Source organism: Phoca vitulina, unplaced genomic scaffold (genome assembly GCF_004348235.1).
Source record: "Phoca vitulina isolate PV1807 unplaced genomic scaffold, GSC_HSeal_1.0 scaffold30, whole genome shotgun sequence".
In the NCBI taxonomy this organism is placed as follows: domain Eukaryota; kingdom Metazoa; phylum Chordata; class Mammalia; order Carnivora; family Phocidae; genus Phoca; species Phoca vitulina.
In genome coordinates, this window is record NW_022589733.1 from 24,645,550 (window position 1) to 24,672,637 (window position 27,088).

Sequence of the window (27,088 nt, forward strand, 5' to 3'; positions counted from 1 at the left end):
CTTGAAAAATCCACACGCTTTCCATTTTGAATATTTTAATTAGAAAGGTACAAAACATCACAGTTCTTTATACAAATTTTGCATTAAAATAATTTAACAAAATGCAAAGCAGTGTTTAGTCACATCTTTAGCTATCTTTCCATAGCTCATTACCTTCTCGCGAATCAAACCAGAGACTGTTTTGTTTTTTTCATTTATAGCTCAAGAAAAAATGTTTAGGTATATAAACAGCCCTAGATATTAAAAGAAAAGGCAGAGGGGCCAGTGGTAAGCTATTTTTGTGCTTGACTACTTCAAAAGAGCTGTTATTTTGGTCAGCCTGAAAGAAAAGGTGCTTTGGAAATGAGAACTGCATCTCCAAGGTAAACTGAGGCATATAGTGAGTAGTGTGTTTGTGGGTGGGCATGATGCATGGATCAGAGCAGGCATGTCTCCAGTGCCAATGATATCTTGGGATCATAAAGTAGATCCATTTGTCCTTTGAGGACAGCTCATCTCCTCAGGCCAAGAATGGAGAACTAGTCTTCCATGTGCAACAGAGGCCCATTTCAGCCGTCCCATCCTGCAGACGCTCACATAAGCAAGAGGATAAACCTTCTGGACTGCGTGTCATTCTGCTAATGGCCAGGCCAGATTAGGTGGCCTGGGCGAGCATCCCCTTTATCCCCTCACCGCACCTTGTGTGTCCTCCCCAAAGCCGCTCACTCTGATCGGCACCCTGTTCCTTCATCAAGGGAAATACAAGTAGCTGGGTTTCCCGCTGGCCCTCCAAATAAACTCTGTCCTTGTTGGCAGTGGCAGCGAATACCAACAAGAGCTCCTCTGTCACCCACGTCCTTTTCGAGAAGGGGGAGGGCTGTCAAGGACGAGGAGTGGCAAGTGTCCCGGCTGTTGGAGGAGGGCCAGAGAGAAAGAGACTGTGGTTACAATCCTTACTTCCCCCACTGTTGCTGAGGGGATTGTGAACGAAACAGCACTGTGGCTGAAGCCTGCTGTTCCAGGGGCCACAGACAGGGCGAAAGGCAGGGCAACAAGCCAGCCACAGCAGGGCAGGGAATAAGGGCCGCTCAGCTGAGCTGATGACAGACGACTGTCTGTTAGACCAGGGGCAGGTGGATGGTGCTCATGTCCTGGAGTCGCCCACCCGCACATGTGTGCGTGCATGTGCTCTTGAGCGCTCCCCTTCTCTCGCTCCCATTCTCCCCTTCAAGGCCTCTCAGTGCTGGAAACCAAAGTTCTGAATGGGAAATTTAGATGCTCAGGAGTGGAAAGTGCTACTGATTTGCGTATCTCTCACAGAAGAGCCCTGAAAAGAGTAAAATGTGGTTTACAATAGGGGGAAGAAATGCAGAGCGTGTTTCTCAGTTCAAGAGAGGAAAAGTCTTTGCTTGACCAGAGATGGGACTCTTTCCAAGAGGTCTGAACTGATTGTAGTTTTCTCCTGAAATTCAAGCCTAAGGCAAAAAAAAAAAAAAAAAAGCAAATTATAGCCTTCCGGAACCCTTGGATGTTTCCACAAACTAGTCCCTGATGAGTCTGTAGGTGCTTAGAAGATACGGATTTGTGTAGAGAAAAATGAGAAAGGATTGTCCTTTGTCTCTGATAGGAAAAGCACACACACCAGCATGTGTCCACAGGCTCTTTGCAAAAACTTAAGATGGCAGTTCTCAGAAGACAACAATGAGGTAGCCAGGATCCTGCTTAGTTCTCAGAAATGGTCTTCTTATGATAAGTGCTCCTTATACATTTCTCCCTGGGGCATGACTGTGACAGGGATCGTGGTCACCACCTGATTTTGAAACACAAATCTTTTGATTCTTTCAAACACCCAGAGGAAGATAAGCAGGATACTGACATACTGGATCCAGGCAAACTTTATCATTTCCCAGAATCCTGGGAGATATGTATAGAGAGTTAAGGAGTCACAGATGGTATTTTCTAAGTGCAAGTCAAAGGTTTAGTTCAGAAGGGAAATGGCAAAAATGTTTCAAATACTCTTAAGATAAAAGGGATGATAAAAGATTTTAAGGCATAAATATGGATGATTTTGACCTGGAAGAATTGCCCAGAAAGAAATATGAAGAGGAAATGAGTTTTTTTGTTTTTTTTTTTTTTCCTGTATGAACAGCAGACGAGGTCATTTGAGTGGGGCCACAACACTCAGCCATTCCCAGTCGAAGGCCTCCTGCATCTGTTCCTTCTTGGGACGACTGAGGAACCCTCCTTCTTCAAAACTGAGCTACAGTGGCTCTTTAACAGAAAGGATATGAAATGACTTCCACCGGGTATCGGATGACAGCGTTAATCACAAATGGAGCTTCGGCTGCCCTTCCCACCAGCCAGATGGGGTGGGGGTCCATCAGAACGGTGGTTACTGTAATACAAGCAGGAGTTAATCTATGAATGCTCTCTCGATAAAGTAATGAGGGCTATAAAAGTACTCTTTGACCTCTCAGGCAAATTCTGCACGTCAGAACTTATTCCAAAGAGATGATTCAAAAGGAAAGAGAACTGAACGTGTAAAGTTGCTCACAAATTATTCGTTAAAATACTTGTCAAAATATTTATGTTTAAGAGGTGCCTGAGGGCGCCTGGGTGGCTCAGATGGTTAAGCGTCTGCCTTCGGCTCAGGTCATGATCCCGGGGTCCTGGGATCAAGTCCCACATCTGGCTCCTTGCTCAGCAGGAAGCCGGCTTCTCCCTCTCCCACTCCCCCTGCTTGTGTCCCCTCTCTCGCTGTCTCTCTCTCTGTCAAATAAATAAATAAAATCTTTAAAAAAAAAAAAAAAAAAAAAAGAGGTGCCTGAGTGGCTCAGTCGGTTGAGCATCTGACTCTTGATCTCAGCTCAGGCCTTGATCTCAGGGTTGTGAATTCAGGCCCTGCGTGTTGGGCTCCACTCTGGGTGTAGAGCCTACTTTAAAAAAAAATTATGTTAAAAACTTGGAACAGTTAGGTCTCCTGGGTGGCTCAGTTGGTTAAGCAGTAAGCACCGACTTACTGGGTCATGATCTCAGGGTCATGGGATGGATCCCTGTGTGGACTCTGCATTCAGCAGGGAGTCTGCTTAAGGATTTCTCTTCCTCTTCCTCTGCCCCTCCACCCATACGCGTGCTCTAATAAATAGATAAATCTTTAAGAAAAAACAAAACTTGGGGTGCCTGGGTGGCTCAGTCATTAAGTGTCTGCCTTTGGCTTGGGTCATGATCCCAGGGTCCTGAGATCGAGCCCCACATCGAGCTCCCTGCTCAGTGGGAAGCCTGCTTCTCCCTTTCCCACTCCCCCACTTGTGTTTCCTCTCTTGATATCTCTGTCTAATAAATAAAATCTTAAAAAAACAAAAAACAAACAAACAAAACAAACCTTGGAATGGTCTATATGTTCTACAATTGTTAAATGGCTAAGTGAAGGAATACTATGCTACCACTAAAAATAATACCAATTAAAACTTTGTAGCAGCGTGGGAAATATTTGTATTACGAAGTACAGGGGCGCCTGGGTGGCTCAGTCCGTTAAGCATCTGCCTTCGGGGGGCACCTGGGTGGCTCAGTCAGTTAAGCGTCTGCCTTCGGCTCAGGTCATGGTCTCAGGGTCCTGGGATCGAGCCCCACATCGGGCTCCCTGCTCAGTGCGGAGTCTGCTTCTCCCTCTCCTCCCTGCTCATGCTCTCTCTCGCTGTGTCTGTCACTATCTCTGTCTCTCTCTCTCAAATAAATAAATAAAATCTTTAAAAAAAAAAAAAAAACCATCTGCCTTCGGCTCAGGTCATGATCTCAGGGTCCTGGGATTGAGCTCTGTGTCAGGCTCTCTGCTCGCCAGGGGGCCTGCTTCTCCCTCTCCCTCTGCTGCTCCCCATACTTGTGCTCACGCTCTCTCTCTCTCTCAAATAAAGAAATAAAATCTTAAAAAAAAAAAAAGTACAAAAAAATTGGATCCTAAAATGTTTAAACCATGATAAGAGCCATATAAAAAAAATCTGCTATGGACAAAGACTGGAAGGAATAAAGAAAGAAAAATTGTAGATGAGTGCTTTTGTCTTAAAAGACCTTTAGCTTTGGAATAATGCCACCAGTGTGTTATAAAAAATCAGGAAGAAATACTGGAATTGCAAGCCCCCTACTGGATAAATATGTGTGTATAGTATCCATGATGTCTGGCTGCCAAGTAATGCTTCAGATGCCGTTAGAGAAAACCTCAGGCCACCAACCAGCCAAATGTGCTAAGTCCAGTCCATTGGGCTGGTTTGACAGCTATTCCTTGCTAAGGGATGGACACGCTCTGCCTTCTAGCCAGAACCTTGGGCCCTCTGTTCTACCTCAACTGCTTATATGGGGTAAAAGTCACTCACATTCCTTAGTTCTATCTGAAAACTAGGGATAGCAATTTGTCTTTGGCTTCTTTTATAAGTGTGGTAGTGGGGACCAACTCAATTAGGTGTTTATATAAAAAAAGGAAATCTATCAAGCCAGTGGTGGGATAAATATGGCACTTAATAAATAAATACGGTGCATAAATCAGCACTCACCTGCTGGACTACAAGACTAGTGGTAAGGTGGGGGGTAGGGTGTGGGTCTTTAGATCAGGAGTAAAAGGACAAATCGGGGCGGCCTGTTCCCCTCCCATCACTGAGTATTCACTGGTACTGACATTTTCATCATGACAAGGGCTCCAATTCTTTTTTTATTTTTTTAAGATTTTATTTATTTATTTGTCAGAAAGAGAGAGAGAGAGAGAGCACAAGCAGGGGGAAAGCAGGCTCCCCACTGAACAGGGAGCCCGATGTGGGACTCAATCCAAGGACCCCAGGATCAGGACCTGAGCCGAAGGCAGACACTTAACCGACTGAGCCACCCAGCCGTCCCAAGGGCTCCAATTCTGTTTTTGTCCAATATTCCCACTAACCTGGAAGGTCCTTGAGAAGCGCCTGAATGAACGGTACCTATCACTCACCATTCCTTTCCTGGTAAGCAGCAACAACATGGGTGAGGTCGTAGTCATAGGCAAAAGGGCTGGTCCCATTGATTACAGACACCTGGGAAATGGCAGGAGGATGTGGAGTAAGCCCCCAGCCACTTCTCCACTCGTCTTTCCACCCTTTTGCCTACCCAGGCTGATCTCAGGGACCACCCTCTTGTGCTTGGTGACCTACTCCAGCATCAGTAATCCGTTTTTCAAGGATGGATGGCTGGTGACCACCCCTGCCCCCCGTCCGCCTTGCAATTTAAATCATCTACATTCAGTCTTCCCTTTGAAAAAAAAAAAAAGATTTATTTACTTTAGAGTGACAGAGAGCAAAAGTGAGCAAGCACGAGAGGGGCAGAGGGAGAGGGACAGAGAACCTCAAGCAGACTCTGAGCTGAGTGCGGAGTCCAACATGGGGCTCGATCTCATGACCCTGAGATCACGACCTGAGCCAAAACCAAGAGTTGGATGCTCAACCGGCTGCGCCACCCAGGCGCCCGAGTCTCCCATTTTACAGGGATGGAAAAGGGGTCAATATCCACCTTTAAGAGGTTTTAGTTACTTACAAAACACCCCTCTCTATTCCAAGGGGAGCAATAATTCCTTTAATTTTTTTTTAAGGAGACCATATTTTCAACTCCTTTGTCTTTTTCTTGCTCTTCCTTGGATGCTCTGCAATTTAGCTCTCTCTTTTTTTTAAGATTTTGTTTATTTATTTGAGAGAGAGAATGCAGAGAGAGAGAGCACGAGTGGCAGGGGAGAAGCAGAGGGAGAGAGAGAAGCAGGCTCCCCACTGAGCAGGGAGCCGGATGCAGGGCTCGATCCCAGGACCCCGGGTCCATGACCTGAGCCGAAGGCAGACGCTTAACTGGCTGAGCCAGGCAGGCACCCCTGTAATTTATCTCTTTTTAATCTAGAGGTGAAAATAGGATAAAGTGCAAATAATAGGTATATAATCCTTTGAAGAAGGAAACGATCTCCTGCCTTGTAATATTACATTCCTGTTGATATAATCAATATATAAATCTTGAAGTAAAAAGTTTTTATCTTATTGTCCCCCTCCTTTTTATTTAAACTTATACTGAAGGGCGCCTGGGTGGCTCAGCTGGTTAAGTGTCTGCCTTCGGCTCAGGTCATGATCCTGGGGTCCTGGGATTGAGCCCCGCATCGGGCTCCCTGCTCGGCAGGAAGCCGCTTCTCCCTCTCCCACTCCCCCTGCTTGTGTTCCTGCTCTCGCTCTCTCTCTCTGTGTCAAATAAATAAAATCTTAAAAAAAAAAAACAACCTTATATTGACTATAGGTAGAGGGACCATAAATCCGTTTATCTGGAGCAGTCCTGGTTTATCCTGTAATAACTGATAAGATCACTCTTTCATTTTCAAAAGTAGCCTGGCCCAACTTACACGGGCTCCCTTGTGATAAAGGATTAGTAATGAGTGACCATAAGCGAGTTCCAGCCCTGGACAGATGATTTATGGCTCTGTTACTTTCAAGTGGCAGGACTCTGGGAAAATTAATTAACCTCTGTCTCCCTCAGTTTCCTGATGTGTAAATCGAGAGTTCATGCTTTCAACAAATCTGAGTGCTTACAATGCGCCAGGCCCTGTTTTAGGGGTGACAGTGGAGATGTGAGTGCTGTTAGCACTGGGGGAGACAGTAAGCGAACACGCCAAAAGCTTATCTTTACTATTTCCAGTGGAATAAAGAAAATCAGTCTGGGTGAGAGATGATGGGCAGCGGGGAGAATGCTCTTTAGAAAGCGGTGTCATGGAAGGACTGTGCTCAGGGACATTTGGACAGGGGCCCGAATGGAGTGGGAGAGCAAGCTATGTGGATACGTGGCAGAGTGAAAGGCCAAGGGCAAAAACGGGGGCAGGAGCTGCTTTGTGGGTTTGAGGCACAGCAAAAGGGCAGGTTTGGCTAGAAAGGAGCACGGGGGGCCATGACAGGACGGGCGGCTGGAGAGCTGGGAAATGACAGGGGCAGGCATCTCGTGAGGTGGATGTGACTGCTGAACGAGATGACACAGTCCGACCTCTTCACCCAGGGCTGGCATACGTTATATGCTTAGCGAATGGCGGTTAGTAGGACTTCCCCAGTGATTTACACAAACTGGAAAAGACCACTTGGAATAAGCCACGTGTGTGCGCACATGCGCGCCCGCAAATAAGAAATAATTTAGTTCTTAAAGACAGGTTTTTGTTCTCTTTTTAGATGCAAATACAGGTGTATCTGTCTCTATATTTTGAAAGAATTCCTGGTGAGAATTCCTCAGAAATCCTCGTCTGTGCCACCCACAGAGAAATGCCTTTTCCAACTTTCGTGTCTCCCTCTTTAAAGAACCTGATAAACAGTCACATAGAGAAAGAAAAGAGACGGACGCTGAGGAGCCTTCTTACATTGTATCGGACATCGAGGCCACCGCAGCTTAGGGGCTGCTTCTGCTGCAGCCTCAGGGCCCCGTTCACATACAACTGGGACCCTGGAACAGCAAAGGAGGACTGGAGAAACGCCATGCTCTGCATCACGAATGTGGACATCCTCTGAAATCATTAGGAGAGACAATTTCAGGTACATCTGAAGGCTCTGGATCCTCGGCATCCCCGTCTGTGGTGGCAGCCTCCTAGTCCCTCAAACAGCTGGTGAGGCCATGAAGGAAGCTCTCTGCCCGGAACCCCCTGAGCTCCAATAGCTCACATACATTACTACGGCCCCAATGAGAAACGTGCGATTTGCCTCAATTAAATCCCAAACTACCCCTCAGAGGAGAGCCTTCTGCAGCGTGGGTTTTCCTGGAAACCGGACAGAGGGCTTAATTCTATGAAAGGATAAAAAGGAGGGGATGGGCTTCCCTAAGGAACTGACTCACGTGCAATTGGTAGGAGAAAGTCAAGATGAGCTGCACACCGAGAACGTGCTCCGTGGACTGCAGCGGAAGTTCCAGTTTAAAATGTAACAAGTCCATTTTCCCATCCTGGTTCCTGTCTTCTTCTCGAGTCTAGGAAACCCAAAGACAGCCAGTGGCCCTGGTCCTTAATAAGTCTGGGAAGAATCCGTATCCCTGCCATAACACAATGACCCACTGTTCTGCTATACATGGGATTTAGCTCCCTCACCGGAAGGAAAAAGGAAGGATAAATAGGTACAAGGGGATCAACAGCGGGGAAAGAGACCTGATGTCTGGCCCTGGACCTTCACATTCGTGCTTTTCAAATATTCAAGGGCCACACTGAACAGGAACTCAAAGTGGCAAGAACAACACCTAGATGGCAGTTTTTTGTTTTTTTTTTAGTTGTCTCCTTTGATCTTTTTTGTTTTGTTGCTGGTGTTTTCTTTTTTTTTCTTTAGAAACACATCTGAGTTTGTACGGAATATTTAAAGAGCACGCTAGTATTGACTTCTACTTCTCCAGGAGGCAAATATTTTTTTAAACATTTTATTTATTTATTTGACAGACAGAGACGTATGAGAGAAGGAACACAAGGAGGGGGAATGGGAGAGAGAGAAGCAGGCTTCCCAAGGAGCAGGGAGCCTGATGCAGGGCTCAATCCCAGGACCCCAGGATCATGACCTGAGCTGAGGGCAGACGCCCAACAACTGAGCCACCCAGGTGCCCCTCAATTTTTTTTAAATAGAAAAGGAACAGATCCTAATCATTATACATTCATTCCCCAAACAGACTCAGGAGAAAAACACCAAACTCTATTTATTTCCTCTACCACAAGTGTCTTTGCTTCAGACTATCGATATTGGAACTCATTCTCATCACTGACATCGGGGCTTGAAAGCCTCGTGCATCTTTTAGTACCAATCAGTACAGTGAAAAAGGAAGCTAAATAAAATGAGCAAGTCATTAAAACTACACAGATAGTTTATAAATTATGGACACGAAAGTAGGGAAAACAGAGATCTAAGGAGGGATAAAGACAAATGACAGCTCATAAAAAACACCAGAATCCAGTCTCACCGCCCAGTCTGACCTCATACAGGAAAGATGGCACTGAAATATGATCACTGGGGACATGATTCCTTGGGACAGCTCTGCATCTTGTTGCTACAACTGATCTTTTTTCCCTGTAGGTTCCCAGAAGGATTCTACTATGGCATATCAAGATTCCCATTGGCATGCTCCATGAACAGATTCATTTTGCTTTCCACTGTTATTATTATGCAAGGAAGAGATTCTTTGTTCTTTTTCAGGCTCCTAAGGTTGATTGAGATGGAGCTATCTCAGTTTTCAGGACCTTTCAATCATGTCTTTCCTTCAGACAATAATGTCCTTATCCTAGGCCTCGTTATAGAGAAACCTACCCTTTCTCTTCTGTTGCATTCTGTTTTCTCTGTCCTGTTCCATCAGCTTCACAGGTGTAGGGGAGGGATATCTGTTACCAGGGCTGACGATCAAGTTACTGAGGCAATTATGTATTAGCAATTATGAGTAGGACGGAAAAGAGGCTGCCTTGTCTTCCTGTGAATTTTCTTCAGTTGGGAAGACTTGCAAGACAAAGTCGGGTTCACTCTCTGTAGTGGACCCATGCCTTGTGGATCTTTAGGGTTGCACAGAAAGACAAAGATCAAATGTCTCAACTTGCAAGACAAGATGGGGCCAGAGGGAATTGCCAGAAGAATCCAGACCCCAATACAGTGTGGGAAGGAGAGAAATGCATTTTTCATTCGATCTTTACAATAAAGCCTGAGGTAAGCAAAACAAGTATTAGCCCCACTGCACAGATGAGAAAATCGAGGTTCAGGGAGATTGAGGGATTTATTGGGTGTGGCCTAGTAATGGTAAAGATTTGAAACCATGTCTTTGACTTCAAATCTGGTCCTCTTTCCAGGACTAAAATGTCCAGACTTAAAAAAAAAAAAAGAAAAACCCTCAAGGAGAAAATGGTGGGTAGGATAAATCTTTTTGCAAAAAGCCAGCATCAGAAGTTTGAAAGCAAGTCAGTATCGTGTTTGTGCACACATTTCTACTCCATGTTCACAGAGGATAGAGATCTGGCACAGCACCATAATTAGTGCCTGCTTGTTAAATTCACTCATTACTCTGTCAAGTATTTTTTTAGGGGCCTACTATGTGCTGTCAGGTGCTGGAAATGTAACGGCAAACAAAACAGACTCCTTACCCTAATGGGGCTTACATTCCCAGCTAGGGAGGCAGAAAATAAATGTGGTAAGTGTCACAAAGAGAAATGAAGTAGGCTTCAATTTAAGAATGACAGGGTAGGATTTCACAGCCATTCTTTACAGAAAATATTCAGGAAGATCTGACTGTGGGAAGCCGGAAAGAGGTGAGGTGAAGAGGCACAGAAGTATCTAGGGGAAGGGTGATCCCTGCTGATAAAGTGTACCTGCTCTGCGCTCTACTGAGAAGTGGGTCAGGGCTTACGGGACCGATGAGGCCAGGGCACCCGAATGAGCGAGAAGGAGGGAGGTGGAAGCCGAGGCCAAGGGAGTCACAGGGCGAGGGGATGATGCTAATGCTGCATCTGCCACAAATGCCCATCGCCAGGGCGGGCTCTCATCCCCACTGGGCTGGCAGGGTGGGCTACGTTCCTATGCCAGCACTCGGACCACTGATGAAATCCACTCTTTCATTCCATTTAGTTCAAATGAAGCTTAACATGTGAGCAAGTTACAAAGGCAGGCACTCAGAGAGCTAATACTTCTCTAACACAACTTCAACGTTAGTATCTAAAACCCAACTGGTGTGTTTGGCTAAAGGAATTCATCATAAATTACATCAGCACCTTATTTTTATAAGGTATGTGTGCCATTGGAGCTGGAGAAGGAATGGGAGAGGCTGGTATTACCTCGAGGAGCTGGGTCAGACCTCAGGAGCCTGGAGAAAGAACCCACTAGAGGGAACCGTAAGGTCGAATGAGACTTCCTCCTTCCTGTCTGCATCCCCTCCCAACCCCCCCACAATGGTGCTTCACTCTGGTTGCAGTCTTTCGCCCACTGCCAGAAGAAGGCTCATCATGCCTCCTACAGGTAAAACCTCACAGAGAGCCAGTGAGCAAAGGAGAATGGGTTTTCAGCAACTCAGCATGAGCATCACAAAGCAGCATATAGGAGGGTGGGTTTGGAGCAGGCATACGACTAACCTGCACACCATCTGACTGTAAGCTGCTGTAAACTTGAGGCACCTGGGTGGCTCAGTTGGTTGAGCGTCTGCCTTCGGCTCAGGGCATGATCCCAGCATCCTGGGATCGAGTCCCGCATTGGGCTCCTTGCTCAGTGGGGAGCCTGCTTCTCCCTCTCCCACTCCCCCTGCTTGTGCTCTCTCTCTGACAAATAAATAAATAAAATAAAATCTTAAAAAAAAAAAACAACACTTGCTATAAATTTAATCACTGCCATTGTTTCCAGAGTGCTCCAATTTGCAACATTTTCCCCATCAGGGATCCTATAGTATTTGATGGTTTGTTGGAATTTGTTAGGCCCCTGTTTGTTTTCATACCTTCTATTCTTTCAAGTCATATTCTTTTATTAAAGGTTAATTTCTTCATTTATTTTCTTTAAGACTTACTTTTATTTATTTATTTTTAAAGATTTTATTTATTTGAGAGAGAGAGAATGAGAGAGAGAGCACATGAGAGGGGGGAGGGTCAGAGGGAGAAGCAGACTCCCTGCCGAGCAGGGAGCCCGATGTGGGACTCGATCCAGGCACTCCAGGATCATGACCTGAGCCGAAGGCAGTCGCTCAACCAACTGCGCCACCCAGGCACCCAATAAGATTTACTTTTAAGTATTCTCTATACCCAATGTAGAGCTCCAACTCATGACCCTGAGATCAAGAGTCACATGCTAGGGGTGCCTGAGTGGCTCAGTCAGTTAAGCGTCTGCCTTCGGCTCAGGTCATACTCCCAGGGTCCTGGGATCGAGCCCCGTGTCAGGCTCCCCAGGGAGCCTGCTTCTCCCTCTCCCTCTGGCTCCTGGCTCTCGCTCTCACTCTCTCTCTGTCTCAAAATAAATAAATAAAAATCTTTAATTAGAAAAAAAAAAAGAGTCCCATGCTATATACTGACTGAGCCAGCCAGGTGCCCCAAGGTTAACTTCTACCAGTGTCTATTTTACCATATACTTATCATCATTGGGTGTTTCACTTTTTTCTTTTAATGTTGAAAATACTCTTTGGCACCAGTCTTTGGATCTCCAACAAAGTAGGGACCAATACTTCATGGCTCCTAGATTCATCAAATCCTTGCTACCTGTGTTTCAATGAATCTAAGATACCATCAATTATAAAATGCAATGTTACTTTATATGCCAGCAAAAAAGCAAAACTACTTCTAATTAAATTATGACACAATGCTTTCTAATTACTGAGAGCATTTCTTTTATACTTATTAAAAGCTTTCAGACTCTAGGCATATTTATATCAGGTATCATGCTTATGCACATAAAAATATAAGCAAAATAAATGGATCTAGGGATTCCTAAAACTTCTTTACATTCTGATTCTTTGGCATCACTTTGTGACTCAATGATATCCATACTTTTTTTTTTTTAAGATTTTATTTATTTATTTGACAGAGAGAGACACAGCGAGAGAGGGAACACAAGTAGGGGGAGTGGGAGAGGGAGAAGCAGGCTCCCCACCGAGCAGGGAGCCCGATGCGGGACTTGATCCCAGAACCCTGGGATCATGACCTGAGCCGAAGGCAGACACCCCACCGACTGAGCCATCCAGTCATCCCATATCCATACTTTTCTACGTAATTTTGTCCTTCGTGCCATCAAGCATATTGGAAATACAACATTAAAAAAAAAATCCATAAAAGGAACTAAATCCATTGGTCTGGGCTCTTAAGCAGGCTTTAGGGATGTTTGGGTGGCTCAGTCAGTTAAGCATCCAACTCCTGATTTTGGCTCAGGTCATGATCTCAGGGCTGTGAGATCGAGCTCCACGTTGGGCTCTGTGGTCTGTGTGGAGTCGGCTTGAGATTTTCTCTCTCCCTCTGCCCCTCCTCCCGCCTGCTCGCAATAAATACATACATACATACATAAAATCTTTAAAAAAATTATGTAGAGCTGGCCTATGTTTAAGTGCCTCTTAAACCTTCCCTGACCTGCTCAACATTCGGTTCTCAGGATTAAAATAATGTTTTATTATTGTTTCTGGGGTTTTCAAGATGCTGATGTCCCTTCTGCAAGTTCTGATGCTGAAACATCTGATGTTTGCACATGTGTAGGCAATAAGGATTATGCCCAGCCTGTCTCCTGGCAGCAGCTATTTTCTTTTAAAGATTTTATTTACTTATGAGAGAGAGAGAGCACGAGCAGGGGGGAGAGGCAGAGCGAGAGGGAGAAGCAGACTCGCTGCTGAGCAGGGAGCCCGATGCAGGGGCTCGATCCCAGGACGCTGAGATCATGACCTGAGCTGAAGGCAGACGCTTAACGACTGAGCCCCCCAGGCGCCCCCCAGCAGCTACTGTAAGATACCACAGAGAGGACACATTCTGATTTCAGAGTTGTGAAAACTGTATCTCAGACACTATGATGCTCTCCACTCATCTTCCTGCACCTCCTATAGCCTTCAGCCCCCATAGTCTCTGTGTCTACACATGCCTTAAAGGGTTAAGGGAGAGGTCACCCTGTGCTTCTTTCTTCTGTCCTTAACAACAAGAGCAACAACAAGAAACCCGGACTTACAAAGCATTAAAGGCACAGGGACTTTAGAGACGCTGCCCAAGGTGAGATGACCAAAGCAGAAGCAAGGCCATTTCTGGCTTCTGAGGCATTTTCCCAAATTAGCAACCACAAGCAACCCCGCAGCATTTGGTCAAACCTTGACCTAAAACCACTGCTTCCCTGGTCCCCTGCACAGTTTCTCAAACAGGCTGTAGTTAGTCTAGCTTTACCTCGGGAGCTGGAAAAAAAAAAAAAAAAAAAGTATTTTGTTGTAATAAGGGTTAAGAGTATATGATATAGAATGACAAACCCTTGTGTTGCAGTCTTGACTGTTCGGTTAAGAACTAAGCAAATGAGGTCACTTCTCTGAGTCTTGGTTTCTTTACCTGTAAAACGGGGGTATAACCCCTATATCACACAGTTACCATGAGGATTAAAGAGGTAATGTATGTAAAAAAAAAATTAAGAGTTAACACTTAGTGATTATCACAGGCCAACTACTATGTAAAGGACTTCAAACGTATTATCCAATGATGAAATGTTAAGCATATTCCTGAAACATAGTAAATCAACAGTAATTTTTATTACTATGGCTCGTATGGATCACCAAGGGATCGCCTACCTGCTTTAAAACAAAATTGAGACATAATTCACATACCATAAAATTACCTAAAATATAGAGTTTAGATTTTAGGATATTCATGAAGTTGTGCAACTATCACACTTACCTAATTCCAATTTCAAAATATTTTCATCATCCAGAAAAGAAACCTTATGCCCATTAGTAGTCACTACCTATCTCTCCCCACCCTCAATTCCCCAAGCCCCTGGAACCCTTAGTTTCTGTCTCTACAGATTTGACTCTTCTGAACATTTCATATAAATGCAATCAGACACGGTGCTGTCTTGAGGCTGGATCCTTTCACTTAACATGTTTTGAAGGTTCATCCATGCTGTAGCATATATCCTGACTCCATTCCTTTTGGTGGCTGAATAACATTCCATTATATGGGTACTTTTGTTTATCCATTCATTTGTTTTGTTTATCCATTCATTTGTTGATGGACATTTGGGTTGTTTCCACTTTTTTCTATTAGGAATAAAGCTGCTGTGAACATTTGTGCATGAGTTTTTGTGTAGACATAGCTCTTCAATTCTCTTGGGTACACATATACCTGGGAGTGGAGGTGCTGGAAAATATGGTAATTCTATGTTTTACTTTTTGAGGAACTGTAAACTACTTTCCAAAGCTGCCGTATCATTTTATATACTTACCTGCTTTTAAATTTTTATTGTTTTTTTTGTTTGTTCGTTTTTGCCTTACTTGGGCCCTTTCTAAATTTTCCTTTAAAAATTATTGTCATTGTCATTATGGGGCACCTGAGTGGTGCAGTCAGTTGAGCATCCGACTCTTGGTTTCAGCTCAGGGCATAATCTCAGGGTCGCGAGATCGAGCCCCACGTGGGGCTCCAAGCTCAGTGGGGTGTCTGCTTGAGATTTTCTCTCTTCCTCTCCCTCTGCCCTTCCCCCTGCTCACACGTTCTCTCTCTCTAAAATAAATAAATAAATCTTTAAAAATTGCCATTATAATCTAAAAATCTTGAATGTGTATTACATTTTCATGATACCAAATTTAAAAGGTACAAAAGGATATATAGTAAAAAAAGCTTCTCTCCCACTCTAACCTCAGCCACTTAGTTCCTTCCCCAGAGCAACCAGTGTTGTCTTTTGAATCCTTCCAGAGACAGTAGAAGCATTCATGTACATATATGTATACACACCCATACACATATTCTTTGTTATTTTTTCTATTATTTTTATGTGAATGGAAGCATATTATATACAATTTTTATTTTTTCTACTTATCAATTTCTTTTGGAGGTAATTCCACATCAATATATAGAGATCTGCTTCCTTAAAAAAAAAAAAAAAAAAAGCTATGCAACATTCCACTGGGTAGATGTACAATTTCTCTGATGAGTCTTCTATTACTACATTGGTTGTTTACCCTATTACAATGCAGCAATATGCAACTTTTTTTAATTTATTTTTTTATTTTTAAAGATTTTATTTATTTGAGAGAGAGAATGAGATAGAGAGAGAGAGCATGAGAAGGGGGAGGGTCAGAGAGAGAAGCAGACTCCCTGCTGAGCAGGGAGCCCGATGCGGGACTCGATCCCTGGACTCCAGGATCATGACCTGAGCCGAAGGCAGTGGCTTAACCAACTGAGCCACCCAGGCGCCCAATATGCAACTTTTTACGTATGTCATTTCATGTGCGTGCACAAACCTTAGGATACATTACTAGAAGTGGAAGCAGGCATATGCATTTGTAATTCTGATAAATATGGACAAACATTGGGGCACCTGGGTGGCTCAGTTGGTTAAGCGTCTGCTTTCAGCTCAGGTCGTGACCCTGGAGTCCTGGGATGGAGTCCTGCGTTGGGCTCTCTGCTCAGCGGGGAGTCTGCTTCTCCCTCTGCCTGCCACTCCCCCTGCTTGTGGTCTCTCTCCCTCTCTCTCTCAAATAAATAAATAAAATCTTTAAAAAAATATATGGACAAATATTCCTTCAAAGAGGTGCATCAATCTACACCCCCACCAGTGAGATACACAAATGCTCTCAAGTTTCCCTACGTCTTGATCATGGTGTTGTCAAACTTCAATTTTTGCCTATTTGATAGATTGAAAAAAAATTGGCATCTCGATATATTCTTTGCATTTCTCTAATCATGAGTGTGACTTCCTATGTTTGTCACATGTGTTTCTTCTTTGAACTGTTTACAGTCCTTGCCTGTTTTTCTATTAGGTGGTTTAGTCTTTTATTTATAGATCTATAGGCACTTTCTGTTAGGAAAATAAGCTTTTTACAAGTGATACAAATGATAGAGCTTTTTTTCCTAGTTGTATTTGTTTTGACTGTGCTTATGGTTTTACCATGCCAATAATTTTTTTAAAGATTTTATTTATTTATTTGAGAGAGAGAGAGAGAGAGAGCACACACACACACAAGCGGGGGGAGGGGCAGAGAGACAAGCCGACTTCCCACTGAGCAGGGACCCTGACGCAGGGCTCGATCCCAGGACCCTGAGATCACGACCTGGGCCAAAATCAGATGTTTAACTGATTGAGCCACCCAGGTGCCCCTATTCCGTATTTTAAATTGAATCTTGATCTATCTGGACATTAATCCTAGTGTATCATCTGAGCACTGGCTCCATCTTAACTTTTTCCAGATGGCTTCCCAGTTGTCCCTATACCATTTTATTGTAGAAGTCATCTTTCACTTAAAATGCCACCTTCATCATATTTGAATCCTTTTCTATACTTTTTATACAAGTCCCCCAAGCCACACTGCTTTATTTATTATGGCTTTAAGGTATAATTTAATATCTGGGAGAGCTATTCTCCTCTTACCCTTTTCTTTCTCCTAGAATTTTTCCTTCTTTTTCCATATGGCTGTCTCCCCCCCCCAAAACTGTCATGTTTTCACTGAGAATGCATTAAAATTATAGATCAATGGAGAAGAGATATCTTTATGATGTTGAATTTTCCTACCCAAGAATATGACAGAGATTGCCATTTTTTATCTCCTTTGTGTCATTCATTAGTCTATTTAAAGTTTTACTCATATAGATCTTGCACATTTCTTTTTCTTTCTTTCTATCATCTATCTATCTATCTATCTATCTATCTATCTATCTATCTATCTATCTATCTATCTATCTAAAGTAGATTTCATGCCCAGCCTGGAGCCCAACGCTGGGCTTGAACTCATGACCCCGAGATGAAGACCTGAGCTAAGATCAAGAGTTGGATGCTTAACTGACTGAGCCACCCAGGAGCCCCCACTTTAAAAAAAAATTTTTTTTTAAGTATACATTTCTTGTTAAGTTTATTCCTCATGAGTTTATTTTTTGAGGTTGCTGTTGAGATCTATACTTCCACTATATCTTCTAGCTCATTTATTTATATCTCATGATTTCAAACTATTCTCAAACCAAGAGCTCAGCTAGGAAGGAAGCAAATCATTCACCTGAAAAAGAACGTAGATGACATAGTTCATCGATTACTTATAAACACTGGCCTGGAATGGAGGGGGGAAAAAAGACTAGGAAAAAGGAGCTTTGGTTTTGTGTTTTATAGTGTAAAATTACCCAGTACTAAAAAGGATTAATAATTCTGGGGCACCATAAAAATAGAGGCAGTCTTGGTTCCATGGACCAAAAATTGACACACACACTAGTATGTTAGTTAGATTAGAGCCTAACTAACTAGCAGTCCAACTGGAGAGCCAATCCATTGTGTTGGATGAACAAATGAAAATAAAAAATGAATGAAACCTAATGCTATCTCCTTGCTTTCATGATTACTTTAACTTTTCATGATTATCTCTTAGACTTAAGTAACCAGAGAGTATGATAGAGAGGAATACACAAATCTAACAAAAACAAAAAACTTCTACCAAAAACTTAAAAGACAGGTAATGTTAACCTAAAGTAAAACTAGCAAGGGGCTCCTGGGTGGCTCAGTCGGTTGAGCATCAGACTCTTGATTTCTGCTCAGGTCATGATCTCAGGGCCGTGAGAGCGCTGCCTCCTCCCAGCATGGAACCCGCTTAAGATTCTCTCTCTCCCTTTGCTCCACACACCGACTCCCCCACCCCAGACTCGTACTCTCTCTCTCTAAAAATAAATAAATAAAGTACAACTAACAAGTTAATATTTTGTTTGTTTGGAATAAAAAAAATTTTGCTTCCACTTTTAGAAGGAAACACATGCATGCAGAGCCCCAGAAATACAGTGGGTATAGAGTGACAAGTAAGCAGACCTTGACACGGCCTCTCATCCACAGTCACCCTTCCCCACATACATTATCATCTCAAATAAGAATAAAAACAGGCTGGGGCGCCTGGGTGGCTCAGTCGTTAAGCGTGTGCCTTCGGCTCAGGTCATGATCCCAGGATCCTGTGATCGAGCCCCGCATCGGGCTCCCTGCTCAGCGGGAAGCCTGCTTCTTCCTCTCCCACTCCCCCTGCTTGGGTTCCCTCTCTCGCTGTGTCTCTCTCTCTGTCAAATAAATAAATAAAATCTTAAAAAAAAAAAAAAAGGAATAAAAACAGGCTGGGGCGCCTGAGTGGCTCAGTCAGTTAAGCGTCTGCCTTCATCTCAGGTTATGATCCCAGGGTCCTGGGATCAAGCCCTGAATCAGGCTCCCCACTCAGCAGGAAGCCTGCTTCTCCCTCTGCCTGCTGCTCCCCCCTGCTTGTGCTCTCTGTCAAATGAATAAATACAATCTTAAAAAAAAAAAATAATTGGGCAACACGTCATGATTAGTGAGGAGTTATTGACGGAAATTTGTCTCCTACTCCAGTCCTACTTTTTAAAATCAATTTGAAAGACCTGATCGTTTAAGAATAAAAAGTGTTCAACAATGTTTGTTGCAAAACCCAGCAGATTTCCAGCCCCATGGCAAATATTTTCATCTCATTTGCCTGATTATTTAGAAATCTATCTCCATGTCTTTATTTTTTTTAAAAGATTTTATTTATAATGCAATATATGTTAAGAAAGAAAAAAAGAAGAAGAAGAATGTAGCAGGAGGGGAAGAATGAAGGGGGGGAAATCGGAGGGGGAGAAGAACCATGAGAGACGATGGACTCTGAAAAACAAACTGAGGGTTCTAGAGGGGAGGGGGGTGGGAGGATGGGTTAGCCTGGTGATGGGTATTGAGGAGGGCACGTTCTGCATGGAGCACTGGGTGTTATGCACAAACAATGAATCAGGGAACACTATATCTAAAACTAATGATGTAATGTATGGGGATTAACATAACAATAAAAATTAAAAAAAAAAAAGATTTTATTTATTTGAGAGAGGGTGAGAGCTAGAGAGAGAGAGAGCACACACAGAGGGTGAGGGAGAGGGATAAGCCGACTCCCCGCAGAGCAGGGAGCCCGATATGGGGCTCGATCCCAGGACTCTGGGATCATGACCTGAGCCGAAGGCAGACGCTTAACTGACTGAGCCACCCAGGAACCCCCTCCATGTCTTTAAATAACCTGTGCACTGGCAATTCTGGATTTCTCAGTTTCAGGCATTCTCTACTGACTTCCCATGAGAAGAGATGAAGGTTGTTTTCTTCCCTCCAGTCCCCCAAATGAGTTAAACTCTCATTTTGGTTAGTCAATCAATACTCGGTGTTCACATATTTATGACTATGCAAATCCTATTCCTTTCTCTGTTTTCCTTACTTTTTAATTCTCTGGATTTAATAATTATTTGCTTGCTTAGTTTTCTATTTACTGGTACCATTTCAACAAACACCTTGCATTGCAATTCCTCACAATTTGCTGTTTAAAAGTGTAAGATTTATTCAAAATCTTGTTCACTGCAGTATTCTTTCTAATAGGGAAAAAGTAAAAGCCCATCAAATATTCACCAACAGGGAACTGGTTAAATCCATTAGTTTTTCCATATCATGAAAATTTTATGCAGATCTTAAAAAGAATAAGGTTGATTAGCAAATGTACATGTCCCAAACCCAGCCTTTAATTTTATGTCATTATGTATACCTTTAACTCTTCAATATTTTACAGTGAGCATGCATTTTTATAATCAGAAAAAATTTAAAGCAATCAGAAAAAAGTAATATGAATCATATTTTGTTTGTAGTTATTCATATGACCAATCAGATGTAAAAAAATTTTTTTTCATTTTATTTAGTTGCTTGAAGAAAGTCTGAATTTTTTTTTTTTCAGGTACACAAGTTGGCTTGTAGGCCAATCATCTCTGAGATGTGTAAAGAGATTCGACTTTGGAAGAAGAAAAAATAGAATTTTCATACTTCTAAAGGAAAATGTTTTCAGAAAATGAGCAGAAAGGGAATGATTGTAAAGGAAGCACTCACTCATCCTGAACCAAATACTAAATTAAAGACAGTAAAATGCTTCCTTTTCATCCTGGACAACTGCAAGATGGAGCAGCATCTAATCCTACAAGCCAGGCACGGGGGACTGGGACCCCAGCACATTCTGGGTAGGTCGCTTAACCAATCAGCGCCTCGGCTTCCACGTGTCAGGTCTGCATAAAAAATGCGTGCCCGGACGGGTGGTCCCTGCTGCGAAGCGCAACTGCAGCGGCACGCTGGGATAATTCCTAAGAAAAGCGCTCGGCCGGCCTTCGTGACTCAAAGTTTCTGACCACCCAACCATCAGGCCAGGCCCACGGAAATGACGGGGAGCCGGAGACAGGCGCTCCCCAAGCTTCTGTAGGACATGCTGACAGCAGGGGCTAACATTCTTGGGGCTGTGGACTGCCTGGAGAAGTCGAACGAAACGAGAGTCACCTCCCGGGACGTTAAACATGCTCAGGCCAATGCGCCTGTGTACACAACCTCCGTGGGTTCACGAACCCTTAAGACCCAACCTGGGCTTACCCCGGCCGGGGCCGCTCGCCCTCTCCCCGCCACCCCCAGCCACCCCCGCCCAGTCCCGGTGGGCCTCTAGGCCCCGACGGAAACCACGCACCGAAACCAGCGGGACGCGCAGGTGATCCCCCTGCAGTCGGTTGAAGGCGGGGAACGTGCTCCAGGCCAGGAACCCGCCGCGCTCCGGTCCCAGTAAGGCCACGAGCAGCACCTGGTGCTGGAAGCGCACGGTCGGCTGCTCCTCGTAAGTGCTCCGCTTCAGCCAGAACCCTGAGGTAGAGAGGGCGGTGGGGAGGAAGTCAGGAAGGCGAGCACGGGCCCCGCGGGCCTTGGGGAGCTGTGCGCGCAGCGGCCGCGAGCAGGCTCACCGTGGCTCCGGAAGGCCACCAGCAGCGGCGGGATGTACGTGAGCGCGGCGGCCAGCAGCAGGAACAGAGCGGCCTTGGAGCAGAGCCCCGCGCGGTAGCCGCGCTCCACCGGGTGAGAGAAGAGCTCGTAAAGCGCCATGAACGCCGCGCGGATTCCGGCCGCTTTCCCGGGACCCCTACGCGGTTCGAGAGGAAGGACCAAGTTTGGCTTCTCCTGGTTGCCATAGCCTTGGTCTCCACGGCAACCAACGGTGCAGGGAAAGGAACCAATAGCAAGGACGCGGGGCCTTGGCAGGGGTGGGGCCAAGCGGGGGCGGTGCCCGCTGGGGGGCGTTCGTCCTCGCTTTACGCCTTACGTGAGTTTTCCAAAGGCTGAATGGAAATAGGATGTTTCCGTGCCCAGAATCGTAGACTTTTCCTCTGTTAACGTTAATGTAAAATAAGGGGCGCCTGGGTGGCTCAGTCGTTAAGCGTCTGTCTTCCGCTCAGGTCATGATCCCAGGGTCCTGGGATCAAGCCCCCCATCGGCTCCCTGCTCAGCGGGAAGCTTTGCTTCTCCCTCTCCCACTTGCCCTGCTTGTGTTCCCTTTAAAAAAGAGAGAGAACACAAACCACAGGCCCTGCTGTGTCTCTCTCTGTCAAATAAAACCTTAAAAAAAAATTATGTAAAATAAGATTTTCATTAAAATTGACTTAAAGTCCTTACCTGCTTATGTCATCTGTTAATCCGCAAGGTGGTTCATACTTAAATCCAACAGTCACAGCCCAACCTCCATTGCAGGAAAACCCAAAACGTAAGTGTGGCTGTGCCCCTGCACCTGGCCCCGGCTAAGACCAAACCCGGGTCCCTTTGCCTCCAAATTTCCTATTGCTTTCACTATCTGCCATAGCAGGACAGACAAAGAAACAGGGCACAAATACCCAAGCTCTTCGAGGAATAAAGGATAATTACTACATGGCTCTCTCTGCTATATTTCATCACCTTATACTGGGTACAAACTTGGCTGCCGGTTTTAGAAGCTGTGGCCCCCCTCAAAGATGACAGTGGCTTATCACTTAATCGAAAGCTTCCATCACCACCATCGCCACCACCTCCAACCAGTATTTTGTTGCTGTTTTTTTTTTTAAAAGATTTTATTTATTTGACAGAGACACAGTGAGAGAGGGAACACAAGCAGGGGGAGTGGGAGAGGGAGAAGCAGGCTTCCCTGGGAGCAGGGAGCCCAGCGCGAGGCTCGATCCCAGGACCCCGGGATCATGACCTGAGCCGAAGGCAGACGCTTAACTACTGAGCCACCCAGGGGCCCCTCCAACCAGTATTTTGAACATGGCAGAAGGGATTTTTTTTTTTTAACCATGGTCAACAGCCAGGTACTTTATCAGAAGGCCCGGAAGGATCACACTGCAGTCCCAAACGATAGTGTGAGGTTTGTGGTCAGAGTGGAAGAGATGCCTCTATTTTGAAGGCACCTAAAAATGGCTTTTAGATGAAGAATACAGCTGAGATACTAACAACACAGACGCTTGAGGGGTCAAGACCTGACCATTTGGGAAAATTATCCAGGGTCCTTACCACAGTTCAAGATAACAATTAATAGGGGCGCCTGGGTGCCTCAGTCGTTAAGTCTGCCTTTGGCTGGGGTCATGATCCCAGGGTCCTGGGATCGAGCCCCGCATGGAGCCCCGCATCAGGCTCCCTGCTCTGCAGGAAGCCTGCTTCTCCCTCTCCCACTCCCCCTGCTTGTGTTTCCTCTCTCTCTGTCAAATAAATAAATAAAATCTTAAAAAAAAAGATAATTAATATCAGCCATAAGATTTTGTCATATCAGGTCCAGTACTACTCATTCTTGCTTTAAAGCTTTTCTGGGTGGCAACACAGCTCTTAAACACAGCAATTGTTAGGCTTAAATCTATATTATGATTCTGACATTATACTGTATGATTTAAGTGAATGACTTTCATTTATTGAAGAACTATTAAAACCATATGATTTCACTCATATGGAAGTTAAGAAAACAAATGAACAAAGGGAAAAAAGAGACAAACCAGAAAAAGACTATATATTACTATTTAGAACATATATAGAACAAACAAGATGGGGCAGGTGGGTGGGGTGATGCGTGAAGTAGGTGAAGGGGATTAAGAGTGCACTTTTCTTGATGAGCACTGAGTAATATATGGAAGTGTTGAATCACTGTATTGTACACCTGAAACTAATATAACACTATGTTAACTACACTGAAATAAAAATAAACAAATAACCATTAAAATAAGATTCTGGAATAGATGGTTCTAGTGTCACCTCCTGAGGGTAGCTCTATACTGAGGAAGGAGGTGTTTGCCCTCAAAGTTCCTTCTTTCAGCAGAAGGAAACACGTACTGTAGCTAGTATCAGCTTAGTCACTGCTGAGACACAGGGCGGTAACTGCTAAGAATTTAGGTGTGTGAAGTGCTTCTCCTGAGATGCCATGAGCTTTGCAAAAGTATTTAGTAATAACGGATACTAATATTTACTCTTTGCTTCCATGGTTTGAAAAAGCTAGTCTTTGTGGTTTTGATTCTTTAAGAGGGAATATTAGTTTTTAAAAATGCTAAAGATCTGTGTATAATGTGTCATTTTCATATATTCATAACAGAACTGACTTCTCAGTTTCCATTTCCATAATTTTCTCATGTTTCATACAATTTACTTTTTAAAAAGATTTATTTATTTTAGAGAGAAAAAGAGAGAGCCTGTGAGCATGGGGAGAGGCAGAGAGAGAGACAGGCAGAGAGAGAGAGACAGGCAGACTACCTGCTGAGTGCGGAGCCTGACCCCAGGATGCTGAGATCATGACGAGCTGAAACCCAGTGAGACACTTAACCAACTGAGCCACCCAGGCACCCCTTGATACAATTTACTTTTAAGGACAAAGAGAGTTGTTCTCTTAAAACTACACATTTTGATCATGTTCTACTCCTCTCTAGAAGCTCCCATTCAGGGTTATCTTGAATCCGTTTAGAATGCCTGAATGTATGCATCAAGGCTTTCCAGCATTTATCTATATTACTTCCCAGTTCCCTCTTCCGACCCCAGCCTTTGTTTCTATCAAGGAAAGTTTATCCTTTGGAAAATGTACCCTTCTCTCTGAAGTGTAAGATTCACATTATCTGTGAAGTCTTTCCTGATAAACCTCATTTGGTTTGGTGTCAGCCCCCATTGCCCTAACCATCCCTCAGCATTCATGTTCACAGACATCTCCAACATTTGAAATTTATTCTGCATGTTTTATAAGTCTGTTAATATGTAATTGCATACTTTCATTATCCTATTTTTTCTTCTGACTCACCTTTTCAACTAGCCACCCCCTTAAGGAAGGCATTTGGCATCTTTAGAACCTTCAATAAGCTAAATATAATGACCCCACAGGTAAAGAAGATGATGCATATCATCAGGACAGATCAGAGAAGCCAGTTAGAATGGTGAACTGGGAAAAGACATCAAGAAAGTAGGTAAAGATAGAAGACAGAAAGACACTGCACCGTACTGAGACCATCAGGTTACATGCTTGTAAGTGGGTGACTGATGGGATCTTTCCCCAGAGAAGTATACCAAGGTCTTCCAGGTGCAAGGTGGTGTACACATGCCTTGGAGTAGGATACAATGACCAGTTCTGTAAAAGGAAGCAGGAGTCTTCAGTCCAATTTCAAACTCTTCCACTGATTCACTGACTGTCCAATGGTGAACATCCACCTGATTCCTCAGTGTTTAACTCTATTTGCAAAAAGGTATTTTCAATTTTTTCACTCACTCTCTAGCTGATCTCATCCAGTTCAACAGCTTTAAATACTTCTCTCTTGAATTTGAGGCTCCTAGATCTATTCACTTACTCCATATCTTTATTTGGATGCGTCTCTTGGGCATCTCAGACTCAATATAGCCAAAACCAAACCTTGATTCTCACCCCCTCAAGCTGGCTCCACCCTATTTCAGTAAATGGCAATTCCATCCTTCCAAAAACCCTGACTTTGACTTGTCCCTCACACTTCATATCCAGTCTATCAACAAATTTTGTTGGCTCTACCTTCAAAATATATCTAGAATGCAACTGCTTCCCACCACCCCCATAGACACTATCTTGGTCTAGGCCAACATCATCTTCCATCCAGATTATCACAACAGTTTCTTAACTGTTCCCCTGGCTTCCATTCTCAACCCCTTAGAGTCTGCCTACAAAGAAGCTAGCCTGCTCACTTCAAAAGGAAAGCCATACCATGTCACACCTCTGCTTAAAATCCTCCACCAACTTCTCATGTCATTCTAAATAAGATCCAGTTCTTCACATGGAATTCAAAGCTCAATAGTTTTGTTATACATCTCTTTGATCTCATCTTCTAACACACTCCCCCTTGTTTATTCAACTCCAGCCACAAGGGGTTCCTTCCTGTCTCCATGTTCCTTCCTGTCCCTATGTCAATCACTTTACCTAATTAGCATTCTATCCCACCATCACTCGTCACCTAGCCTGCTTTGTTTTCTAAAGAGCACCTACCATTACCTGACATATTTATTTTTCATCTTGTCCCACCAGAATGCAAACCCCATGACAGAAGAGGTGTTGTCTGTTCTGTTCACTGCTTTTCCCCAATACCTAGAACAGTGTTCCTGTATGCAGCAGTAATAATTTCTAGGTATGAAATTCAAAGGATTTTTCACTTCATTAAAAACAAGCAAGCAAACAAAAACCTATTTTGGTTGCTCAGACAATCTTAAAATAACCAAAATACTTCTAGAATGAAGCTAGATTCCACAGCATCCATCAGGAATTACAACTGTAGGAAATGATGAATGACAATGTTCAAACATGCAAGCCTTTCAGATGCATCAGAATCACAAGCACATGGCAAGGATCATGTGCCCAATTAAATGAATATTCTTGATACGTATTCACCAGCTCATAAACAGATGTTGACCCAGAGCAGACTGTCCTGATGACTCTGCTAGGAAGAAAGGCGTGACATCACTGGAGAGCCTCAAGGCATATGCTCAAGGTGACATACGCGCACACACAGCCTAGGCTGTGATGGCTGAACTCTATGCTGACTGCCAAAGAAACCTGTCTTATGACCAACTCTCAGGGGGAATTCTCCCAGCCTGACAATCACCTCTAACTCCTCTGCAGTTAAGGTTAAGGGGTCTCTTTGTGATCAGTGCGATGTTACGCTCCTCAAATGCATATTTGTGATACCTTTTCTTATATGTTTAGTCAAACACTTATTCATGAAAAATGGAAGGGAAATAGAATTTGTTTAAATTCAATTTCTAGGTGCAAGGCAACCTATATGGCTGTCTCCAATACTGAACCCCGCTTGTCATCAGTACCTCTCCCCACACAGTCCCCTCAAACTAGTCACACCCTCTGTGTTGCGCCCCCAACCTGTTACCAGCCCCAAACAATACTCCCCAAACTGTCAATGCCCTAAACAGATTCCCCCCGCCATCACCAACCACCAGAGACCCCTCTTCTGTCATTCATACCTCCAAAATTCCCCTCGTCACCGAGACCCCACTCCTGTTACCAGCTCCCGACAGCATCCCCTTCCCAGTCACCAAAACCCCTCAAAGACAGCCCTGTAGTGAACGTCATCATCCCCACTTCCCCTCCTTAGCCCCTCGCGGCGCCGTCTCCTGCCCCGCCCCCTGGCGCGGCG

At 44.1% G+C, this 27,088-nt stretch overlaps 1 protein-coding gene across 3 annotated transcripts; it reads right to left on the reverse strand.

Moving 5' to 3' along the window:
- On the reverse strand, positions 1 to 27,018 carry TMEM231 (transmembrane protein 231). 3 transcript variants are annotated; one of them, XM_032424433.1, is made up of 8 exons: positions 26,916 to 27,018; positions 21,398 to 21,573; positions 21,130 to 21,299; positions 7,831 to 7,959; positions 7,361 to 7,504; positions 4,949 to 5,030; positions 2,269 to 2,374; positions 1 to 1,904 (listed from the first exon to the last, which is right to left on the reverse strand). In XM_032424433.1, exons 2-8 carry the CDS (start codon positions 21,534 to 21,536, stop codon positions 1,724 to 1,726), a joined length of 951 nt encoding a protein of 316 aa, XP_032280324.1. In that variant the 5' UTR covers positions 21,537 to 21,573; positions 26,916 to 27,018; the 3' UTR covers positions 1 to 1,723. The 3 variants fall into 3 exon arrangements, with proteins under 3 accessions (XP_032280324.1, XP_032280323.1, XP_032280325.1); XM_032424432.1 differs by lacking the exon at positions 26,916 to 27,018 and adding an exon at positions 21,754 to 21,810; XM_032424434.1 differs by lacking the exons at positions 4,949 to 5,030; positions 26,916 to 27,018 and having other exon boundaries at positions 7,869 to 7,959; positions 21,398 to 21,731.
- Positions 27,019 to 27,088: the final 70 nt, after the last annotated feature.

Coding starts and splice junctions, on each gene's coding strand:
- TMEM231 (XM_032424433.1), bottom strand. CDS start 21,536: ATGGCGCTTTACGAGCTCTTCTCTCACCCGGTGGAGCGCGGCTACCGC. Junction 21,300..21,397: donor GGTGGCCTTCCGGAGCCACG/GTGAGCCTGCTC, acceptor TCTCTACCTCAG/GGTTCTGGCTGAAGCGGAGC. Junction 5,031..7,360: donor GCCTCGATGTCCGATACAAT/GTAAGAAGGCTC, acceptor GCCATTTCCCAG/GTGTCTGTAATCAATGGGAC.